General features: G+C 39.8%; 1 protein-coding gene across 1 annotated transcript; it reads left to right on the top strand.

Moving 5' to 3' along the window:
- Positions 1 to 27: 27 nt before the first annotated feature.
- On the top strand, positions 28 to 9,356 carry hadhb (hydroxyacyl-CoA dehydrogenase trifunctional multienzyme complex subunit beta). Its single transcript, XM_030405534.1, has 16 exons — positions 28 to 161; positions 2,249 to 2,321; positions 2,646 to 2,687; positions 2,987 to 3,083; positions 3,230 to 3,274; positions 3,895 to 3,994; positions 4,086 to 4,173; positions 4,670 to 4,857; positions 4,972 to 5,152; positions 5,353 to 5,474; positions 6,180 to 6,259; positions 6,361 to 6,408; positions 7,254 to 7,341; positions 7,646 to 7,720; positions 8,537 to 8,701; positions 8,949 to 9,356. The coding sequence occupies exons 2-16, from the start codon at positions 2,255 to 2,257 to the stop codon at positions 8,982 to 8,984; spliced, it is 1,422 nt and encodes a 473-aa protein (XP_030261394.1). The 5' UTR covers positions 28 to 161; positions 2,249 to 2,254; the 3' UTR covers positions 8,985 to 9,356.
- The last annotated feature ends 1,231 nt before the right edge of the window (positions 9,357 to 10,587 follow it).

Below are 10,587 nucleotides of genomic sequence, written 5' to 3'. Positions count from 1 at the left end.
GTAAGTGACTACTCAATGGTAACCCGTGTGTTTTGTTCAGGCATTATGTCAGACAGCTCTAACGCTAACGGGTCCTTGAAAGCGTAGTCCAGCAGCGCTTCTGAGTCTGGCTGATCGTTTGACAGGGAAGCGCTGTCGGCAAAGATACAACACTGGTACAGGTAAGCTTCAGCTTATCTGTCACTGCTACTAACGTTAATAACATTCACAAATAGCAAAGATATGGTGTCAGCTCTGCAAGTGTGTGTGTTTACCCCAGACAAAGGGAATAAGAATGAACTCAGTGGAAACTTTAGCTAACAGGTAGCTAACTAGCTTTATTAGCTTGCATGGAGCTTTAGCGTCATCGTTGTGCCCTTTGTGACACTGTCCAATGTTTTTTCTTTTCTTTTTTAAATTTGTGCAGACGTTATTACAACCCAATACTTACTTGTTCCGAAAACAGTTGTGATACAACTTGAGTCGCGTGATTGTGTATTTCTGTCTCTGTCATTCTCCAGCTAGGAATCTAGGTGAAGGGTCACAGTCTGGACAAGGGGGGTGGGGTTGGGTTGGGTGAATGTCAACGATATGTCACATTAGCCCACATAATACAAGACTAGGTTAGATAGAATAGGATGTATTGCACATTTATTCCTTACAGCCTAAAATTAAAATCCCCATTGCTATGTAATATGGGAGCATACAAACACATTAAAGGTTAATAAGGAATGACTAAATGTCTTTATTGTTATGTTATACTTACCAGGGGTGTATGTTTGTACTATAGAACAAGTTACCATTGCATTAGTACACTTTGCTACGGTGTTCACTCTCTCTACACTAGCTGGTTTTCCTACACTGCAAAATATGGGGAAATCTTTCAAGCGTATTGCAATTTCACCATCACAACCTTATCGGCTCATAATTTGTAGAGTCATATGTCCGAGTTACCTGGCCATAAACAGTCAAACAGAGCATGGGACTCTGGGGGTGACAGTTTTAAATGTCCAGAGTCTGATCCAGACATCCAGTACCAGGCTGACCTTTTACCTACAGAGACAGATCTGAGTGTTACCTCCGGGGCTATGTAGTGTGGTTATGTCACTCTAAGGACGCACTCACACAGGAATAATGGTAATCTAATAAATAAACAGGCAAAAGCAGGAAACTCAGGAAGGCAATGTTACAGAATTGACATTCATCAGTCAAATCGAGCGCTAGGAAGCCTTGTTTAATCTAAGATAAAACAAGAAGGCACAACAGAAAATGTGAAAATAACACAAAAAGACAATATGAGGCACTGAAAGTAAAAGGAATAAAAGCCATATAACAGGCAAAACAAATTTAATAAAAGTGTTAAGGACAATTAAGTCCTCACAGTGGTGTCAAGAATTTTAAAAAAACCTGTTATCATGAATTAAGAGTAGTAGGTCTAAGACTTTGGCAGATTCTCTGAGGAGGTAATGGAAAACCAGGAAAATTGGTCACTGTTTGGGAATTTGAGAGTATGTTTTCTTATTTCCCAGTTTATTAAGTAAAACTGTAGCTATCTAATACAGCAGTGCTGCAACAATTCCTACCTCCAAAAGGTAACTGTTTGGATTTTGTTAAAGAGGTTTTGCGGACGGTTTTATTGCATTTTCTGGTCATGTCATACAGGTAGGTGGTTCTGTTATTTAGCCTAAGTTATATAAATGGGATGTTCTACATACTGTGTGAGCTGGTAGTTTGCAGTTCAGTTTAAGTCAAAATCTGATTATTTTCTGCCCCACTAAAAACAACACTGTTAAAACAGAAAGTAGTACATTTTTAAAACTTACGCCGTGTACTTCTTCTTCCACCACATCCCTGGTTATAACTTGCAGTAAATAGAGCTGCAAAAATTAGTTGATTTGTCAATTATTTGAGTCAAAGAAAGTTTATTGCTAACTATTTTGATATTGGATTAATCAATCAGTCAGTGTGCAAGCAAAAGTTTCAAACATTTGTTTGTTCCAGTTTCTTGAAGGTAAAGATTTGCTGGTTTTCTTTGTCATTCATGACAGTAAATGGAAAGTATTTGGGTTTGGACTGTTGGTTGGACAAAAGAGGCAATTTGAAGACGTCTCTGGGAGATGGCAATGAACATTTTTCAGATATGTTTTGACTTTTTAAAGACTGAACAATTAATGGATTAATTGTGATAGCAATGGTCGGATTTATCGATAACGAAAAACAATGTTAGTTACAGTCCTAGAACTAACAATTGCCGTTTCTTTCTCTATAGAACATAATGGCTTCCATGTTGCTGAGCACACTGCGGAGCTGCCCGGTCAGCCCTTCCTGGGCGATGCGGATTGGTAAGCTGTATATGGACTTTCTTGTCAGATGTATCTCCAAGTAATGAGAACAACATTCTGCCAAAACTGGAAAATACAGTAAATGCGAGATCAGATGCAAGATACAACACCGATAGTTAATAGATTTTTTACATGTTACATATACAGTATATTAATTGTTATGAAGATATTATCTTTGGCCACTGTCACTTCTGTTTATTTAGCCTTTCCATTTGTTATATCATCATTAATCTTTTGAGAAGTTTGTGCCAACCACAGTTTGGTGAAGTGTTTAAAATATTTAAATCGAGAATTATAAAGAATGTTTTTGTCTTTGTTGCTCAGGGGCTCGCTCTCTCAGTACGACAGCCCAGCTTCAGGCTCAGGGTAAGTCATTACTCTCAGTGAAATCATTGATATTAACATAGAAATCCAGATTATAGTCTTGTGGAGATCACAGTGATTAAAATTCGAGCTGATTATTATAAGCCTCTATTTATTGATTTATTTATTTGCCTGGACAGAACCTCTGCAAAACAGATGGAACTAGATGGAATCTAAGTGGTTGAAAATACATTAAATGCAACTGAGATGGTACTCAAATACATTCTTCAGGTCAGCTCACAGCTATCAATGTCTAATCTACCCGTTTCTGTCTATATCCGTCCGTCTGTCTGTTCCTTCAGTTCAGACAAAGAGCAAAAAGTCGCTGGCTCGGCCTGGTATGAAGAACATAGTTCTGGTTGAAGGAGTTCGAACTCCTTTCCTGTTGTCTGGAACAACGTACGTCTCAACTCTTTTCTTTATTTTATTTTATTTAAGTTTACGGTGCTTTGATGAGAACAGCGCTCAAAAAACGTTCAGATGATCAGAAAAATGAATGATGAATACTTGATGAAAGCTAAAACTATTCTGGTTTGTGTTAACAGATATGCTGACCTAATGCCCCATGACTTGGCCAGAGCAGCTCTGCAGTAAGTGTCTCGTGAGGTTGTGTTTTCTTTTCCACCATCACCATATTGTGTGTAGTTGTTCTAATGAACTGCCCATCAAAACCACTGTTCTGTTCAATACATGCCACTAAACCCGAGTAGCATTAAAGAGGGTTTTTCTTTAGTAAATGATGTGTACAGTCACTTTATTAGACTGTCAGTTGATCCTGGTCATGTTCCTCAGTGTTCGTTACAACAGAAGTAATTTCCCTTTTTTCCAAGAAAATCCAGATTCTGTCTTCTTGCAGAAGATGGTAGACCGTTAAACAAGAGTTATGTATATGACCACAATTCTATGAAATATGAGTGGCCTTCAGATGTAATAAACAGCTGAAAACTTCTGAAACATGTTGGTTTAGGGAGCAGAAGAGATAGAGGAACATTGGTCCAAAATTCTAACAGAGCTGTGAGCAGGTTGTTATCTAAAAAAACAGCTACTTTTGTCCCTTTTCTCATACAGTAAATTCACTCAGGATGCTTTTATCAGTTTCCATTCTGTTTCGTCACAAGACTGTTTCTCCAATTCTTAGGATCTAAATGCATGACGGAAAGATGTTTTTTTTTAGTGCGCATTTTAAAGTGTTTGATCTGGGTTTCAATAGGGGTCTGCTGAATAAAACGGGTCTACCCAAAGACGCTGTAGACTACATCATCTATGGAACAGTCATTCAGGAGGTCAAAACCAGCAACGTAGCAAGAGAGGTATGATCGCACACACATACAGTACACAGTAATGGTTATAGAATCTGTGTGCCTTGTAAATGTTACATATACTGCATGCTCTTTTTTACAGGCAGCCCTGGGTGCAGGCTTCTCTGACAAGATCCCAGCTCACACCGTCACCATGGCTTGTATCTCCTCAAACCAGGCAATGACCTCAGGTATGTCAGGGAAAACTATCTCTACACCAAGTCTCCATCTGGCATGTACTTTATATTTTGTGCCGGGGTTATAATTGTCATATTTTTGGACACTCAGAGGAAACTAAGATACTTAGCCTTACATCGTAGCTGCAAACAAGAATGATATTATTTGGTGTTTTGTACACTGAGAACACGTTTGAAGGACTAAAAAAGCATTTTAATTATAAGACGAGCACTTTGCCTGAGTTTAAGATGTCTGTATGGCACACCAAGATGTCTTATGACAATGAAAGGGGATAGAAGAAGGGCGATCACAGCAGGAGACTGAGATCACATGTGTCCTTTCTCACTGATATAAGGAATAAAAAAAAAATACTTAGCAAAAAAACATGGATGTACATATGTAGTTTTTTGTAAAAGTTAACCTTTTTTAAATGTCCCAATGAGTTTTTCTGGTTGTCTCCTTGTGTGTCTGACCGTTGTTTGTGTCTTCTTTCTCCCACCTCCTCTCCAGGTGTCGGTCTGATTGCTGCAGGCCAGTGTGACGCTATTGTGGCAGGAGGGGTGGAGTTCATGTCCGACGTTCCTATCCGTCACAGCCGTAAGATGAGGAAGACCATGCTGTCCCTCAACAAGGCAAAGACCCTCGGCGCCAAGCTCGGTTTGATCGGCAGCATTCGGATGGCACACCTTGCCCCAGAGGTATATATTCACATAATATCACCAAATGTTGCACCAATTTTGGTTTGTTAAGTTCTTCTTTTTGACTCGGTACAGTCTTTCCTCCTATAACCCTTTTATTATGTCCATGTTCAGCTCCCTGCCGTGGCTGAGTTCTCCACAGCAGAGACGATGGGTCACAGTGCAGATCGTCTGGCTGCTGCGTTCGGGGTCACCAGACTGGAACAGGACGAGTTTGCTCTACGATCACACACACTGGCCAAAAAGGCCCAGGATGCCGGTCTGCTGCAGGATGTAATCTCCTTTAAAGTGCCAGGTAGACACAACTTCACCATTTAATCTTAGACACATTCATACTTGGGTGTGTGTTAATTGTTGTCTGTTATATTGTTGTATTTTTCTTTTGTCTAGAGTCAAATTAAAGGTTGAGGTATAAGAGATGCACTGGGTTGCGTGTTCATGTATTGTTCATTTCTTTTGTTTACACAATGTCCGTATATTTTTTGTCTTCATCAGGTCGTGATATTGTTTCCAAGGACAACGGAATCCGCCCCTCCTCCATGGAGCAAATGGGTAAACTAAAGGCCGCCTTCATCAAACCTCACGGCACAGTCACCGCCGCCAACTCCTCTTTCCTGGTAAACACACACTCACACACACTCTCATCGGACCCTTCAGCACTTTCAGCCTTCGTTATTTCGTCCTTTCTGGTTCAAAAACACCTTCAGCATAGACACGGGCATCTGTTTCTGTGTGTAAATCAAACACACACAGCTACACACACTTCAGGCTGCTAAAACAAAGCTGTAAAATACCTCAAACAAAACACTGTTAACCAACTTTAGCTTATTTTTTTTTTATTATCTTGTTTACACTTCTGGTGACATTCTGGGTTCACTTCCAAAATATTTTTTTCTCCACTGATTTGATGCCAACTACTTAAGTTGATTGCCTCACAAGAAGAAACATTTGCCAAAATTCATAACCTGTTCTGACTATAAGTAACCAAGTTCGTACAACGTCTTTAAAGTTTAGAAAATGTTTTGACCAGTTGTCAAGGTTAGGAATGTGCTTGAAACCAAATAATACTCAATACTCAATTTTTCAACTTAATGTGGTGTTTTGTCTACACAATCACTCATCTAAATCAAAAGTTAGTTAATATTTATAATCAAAGATAATGTGAATAACTGGTAAATTAAACAAGGTCACATTATACATTAAATGCTGTGGGTATAAAGGAATCCTGTAATGTTCATTTAAGCTACCTTGAAGTGCTTGATTTTCAGTCTCTTGTTAGCTGTGTGAACCCTGAACCAAACTGCTTGATCGTGTTTCCTCAGACCGACGGTGCCTCTGCTGTGCTCATCATGTCTGAAGAGAAAGCCTTGGCCATGGGTTACAAGCCCAAAGCCTACCTCAGGTATATCTGCACCTTCTCTGTTTGGTAGAGCAGCCTCAGTTTCATCAGGGATGCTATTTCAGTTGAGGTGCTGATCATATTTTGTGTTTTCATCCTTGCAGAGACTTCGTCTACGTGTCTCAAGACCCCAAAGATCAGCTGCTTTTGGGGTGAGTCCCTCCGTGTTAGATGATTGCCTCGTAGAAATATCAACTGATAGTTGTTTTCCTTATTTCATTTTAAGTCTTATATGTTGTTCATAAACGTTAGCAACACTTGTTTTGATCTGCTTTACATCAGTGTCAGCAGGTAAAAGGGGTGTACTAAAAAGTTTGAAGCTTCAAAGCATTATTCATGACGAATGTTTTGCAGCTTTTTCTTTTGTTTTTTGTATGTGTTAATCAATCTGTTTTAAAGCCTGTATTTCTGCACAGTTTCAGATTATTAATTAATGATTAGATTAAACTGATGTTATTAGTAGCCCCTTTTAGATAGAAAAGGCGGCACATTTGCAGCCAGGTAAAGGCTGCAATCTGCCGCCCTGTCTATCTAAAAGGGAGGTGTAATATTCCTTCTTTTCCAAAAAGCCGCCACTGGGGTAGGCGTAAGGAGATGCTAGCCGCAAAAAGGAAGGCCAAATTGGCGGTTTGCTGCCCAGTATAAAAACATCTACTGTTATAGTACTTGCAGAATTAGATCCAGTGGCGGCTGCGTGGGATTGTTTAACAACTCGTAGAGACAATCCATATTTGTTGGCCTTTTGCTTCAAAAACAACATTTTCACTGCAGTCACAAGGCTGCTTGCTCTCTTGCTTGTTGCACACAAAGAAAGGCAGGCAGCAATGCAACAGAGCCATAAGTTGCATTCATATAACCACAATAAAATAAACAATTCAGGTTCTAACACTTCTAAAATGTAGTTTAAGAATTTAAAGTTTTTTTAAGGGGTGATGGCGTTTTTCAGTGCTTCTTTTGATTATCTGTTATTTGAGCAAAATGTTTTTCTGTCTTCCAGGCCAACGTACGGCACACCAAAGGTCCTGGAACGGGCTGGTTTGACTATGAATGACATTGACGTCTTTGAGTTCCACGAGGCATTCGCAGTGAGTTATCACAACATACTCAGTGGAAAAAAAAATGTGTGGTGGTTGTTGAAAGTGCATAGTGATCTATTAATAACCTGTCAATCTCCAAGATGTTTTAAGTTACAGATACATCACTTGATTGATTAAACTCTCAATTTTCTGTCTGCCATGATCAATTTTTTTTTTTCTGTGTTATTCAAGGAGGAGGAAGATCTGACCGGTCTTCCTCTCATCCTGGACTTCTGAATCAGCAGAAATCAATGTGTTTTCTGTTTGGTATCTATGGTAACTGTGGATGTATGTGTGTGTGTGTTTTTTCAAGGGCCAGATAATGGCAAATCTGAAGGCTATGGACTCCGATTGGTTCGGCCAGACTTACTTGGGCAGGAAATCGAAGGTAAATGTGACTGCTGGTCAGAATGGATCCATGGAGAACATGTGGATGCTAACAACGTGCTGAAATAGATAAACATCGAGTACATTTGGCCAAGATAAATAGACATGGATACACTGTCTCTCTTGACGACTAGCCAAAAAAAAAGGCAAACAAACAACAAACAAAATATACGAAATGGAAGAAATAGAAAACAACAAATTTTAGACCTTTGCCAGTTTATTTTGATTTCACGCCTAATTATATCACAATTCCTAGTTTTTCCTTAGTTTTATACCATAATAATGTTTCAAGTCCAGAATAATATCAAGCAAACTCATAAAATAAAATAATTGCATTGATTTACATCAAGGGATATTGCAAAGAAACAAAGATTTCATGTTAATGGATCTTTAAAAGCATCTTTTCCATTTCAACTGCCCTCCAGTAACATAGAATACTGTAAATATGGGTTGAAAAATGAAAAGTTATTTACTTGAGCTTTAACTCTGGCAGTCAGATGAAATGATGGACTGACTGCTGTGATCAGCTGTTTCTTGGTTTTAAAACTCCCCGGCTGTGGGTCACAACAGTGCAGGTCATTGACACCTCCGCCCACCTCACGCAGAGGCCGGCACATTGCCGCCTCGTTTTAAGATAGCAGGCGAGGCGGAAATAAGTGTACCCTCCGAGGCGGAAAATTGGTGGACCAAAACAGACCCCCAATTTTCGGCTTGGTGCCCTGTCTAAAAACGGCAACTGTGTGTTTATATCTCCCACCTATCTGAATGTGGAATTTCCGATTTCACAGTCCTGACCAAATGTCTGTTGTGTGTGCAGGTGGGAGCTCCTCCCATGGAGAAGTTCAACCTGTGGGGGGGCTCTCTGTCTCTGGGTCACCCGTTCGGTGCCACAGGCTGCAGGCTGGTGACCACAGTGGCACACCGGCTGCAGAAGGAGGGAGGACAGTACGGACTGGTGGCGGCTTGCGCTGCTGGAGGACAGGTAATGTGCATGAGACAGCAGTCACACAAGTCATTAAATTCAAATTTAACACTTTAAAGTGTTTTAAAGCCAACATTTTTGTATGTCTGTACAGTATTTTGTACTATTTTTTCCTATCTGGTGACAAGGGAAGTAATTTCTTCCAAATGACATACTTTTTGGGCTACTCAGATTTGACAGCACTTAATATATAACTTTAATATAATCGTAACACCCTATTTTTGTTCTTGTATTTTTGTATTTCTAGGGTCATGCCATGGTGATCGAAGCCTACCCCCAATAAATTAAAATGACATCTACAACCTGATCTTCAGATTCATCATGACGGCTACACGCACGCTAACATCCACACAACAGACTGTACATACTAGCACCACGTTTGCCTTGATCAGAGACGAGTCAGATTCAGTGTGTAAGTGTGTTTGAGGAATCTTGTGTAAATTCAACTTTGCTTAGAGGCTGTTAAATTATAGCAGGATGTCGTCGAGGAATGTTGCCTTGGATTTTGTGGACTTGTCAGTGAGTCGAATGTAACATAGCAAAGTTTAAGCACTCAGAGGAGCTGGAGTGATCCTAATGTTTATATATGCTGTAATATTTTTTTCTTACCAACTGTTGAGATTAAATAGTGTGATGATAACCACACTGACACTCAGTTCTGGGTTTGCTATTCTTTTTTGACCCCACTGTTCTACAGGCTACACATGTTCAAGACCCACAGTTAATTTGGTGGTTAAGAGGGTTACAGTGGCCTGGTAGTATTGACAGAAAATGTCAGTTGACGCTACCTTGTGACCTGCATCATTTTAGGAGGGACGCTATACCCTAGTACAAGAATGCTAAATAAAGTGTTTAGTTAAAAATAATACCAAAACTATGGCTGTTTAGAGGTCTGGCCAAGATGAACAAAAAGATGGAGGAAGTCTGGGCAAGCCACACTACCAAACTAAGAAACGACTACATAAACTAAACTAACAAAGTCAGATGAGCAGCACCTGAGAGAAGGGAAGGAGAACACTCATTACATCCCCAAATGCAGAAATCTGCCATGTGAAACACCCAAAACAGTTTTGAGTAGAATTAGATTAGACTAGTACATTTAAAGGTGCAGTATGCATTTTTGGGGGAGAAATTTTAAGATCTTCAATGACTGATTTTGTTTACGCTTAAAGCCCCTGTGCGGAGTTTTTAACTAGATATGCAAAAGTCTCTGGTTTCTGCTGATGTGTCTCTGTTACCTACAACAGCAAATGAGCCCATCAGTGTGAAGATACGCTTTTTCTAAGTAGTCTAATTCTATACCTCTGAAAGGCCTTGGTCGGGTCGGACCACTGACGAAACGATTTACGGCTGTCAGACCGGAACTAACGACACTCAGCATATCTGTTTTGTTGCTACGCTAGCCAGTGCTAATCCAGAATTTGCCCGATTCCTCCTAGACAGGTATGTACATTTTATTTCATTTATGAAATGTATTGCGGGACGTAGTTTACAGCAATACATGAATTTATATTGTTACAACAAAGCTGGCTAACGTTACCACTAGATTAGCTCTTGATACTACACTCGTAAAAACAACAACAAACGTCTTAGATCACGCATCCATGTAAGCTGAGCCGACCTGCAACGATGCATCGGTAATATCCTCTGTCGTTATAAATGATTCAGTTTCTTACTTAGAACAAAACATCCATCACAATCACTGTGACTTTGCTGTAACGCTAGCTCTGTAGCACCGTGGGTAATATTTATAGCTGGGAAATTGCAGTGCAACAGCAGCATTACACACAGTGACAATAGTGCAGTCTTTGCATGTTCAGCCTATGTCACAGACATCACGGTAATACAGTTAGCTTACAACGTAAGGTATTATGTTGGCAATGCTA

The sequence above is a fragment of the Sparus aurata genome, chromosome 22 (genome assembly GCF_900880675.1).
Source record: "Sparus aurata chromosome 22, fSpaAur1.1, whole genome shotgun sequence".
Classification (NCBI taxonomy): Eukaryota; Metazoa; Chordata; class Actinopteri; order Spariformes; family Sparidae; genus Sparus; species Sparus aurata.
This window is presented reverse-complemented; position numbering and strand designations above follow the sequence as displayed.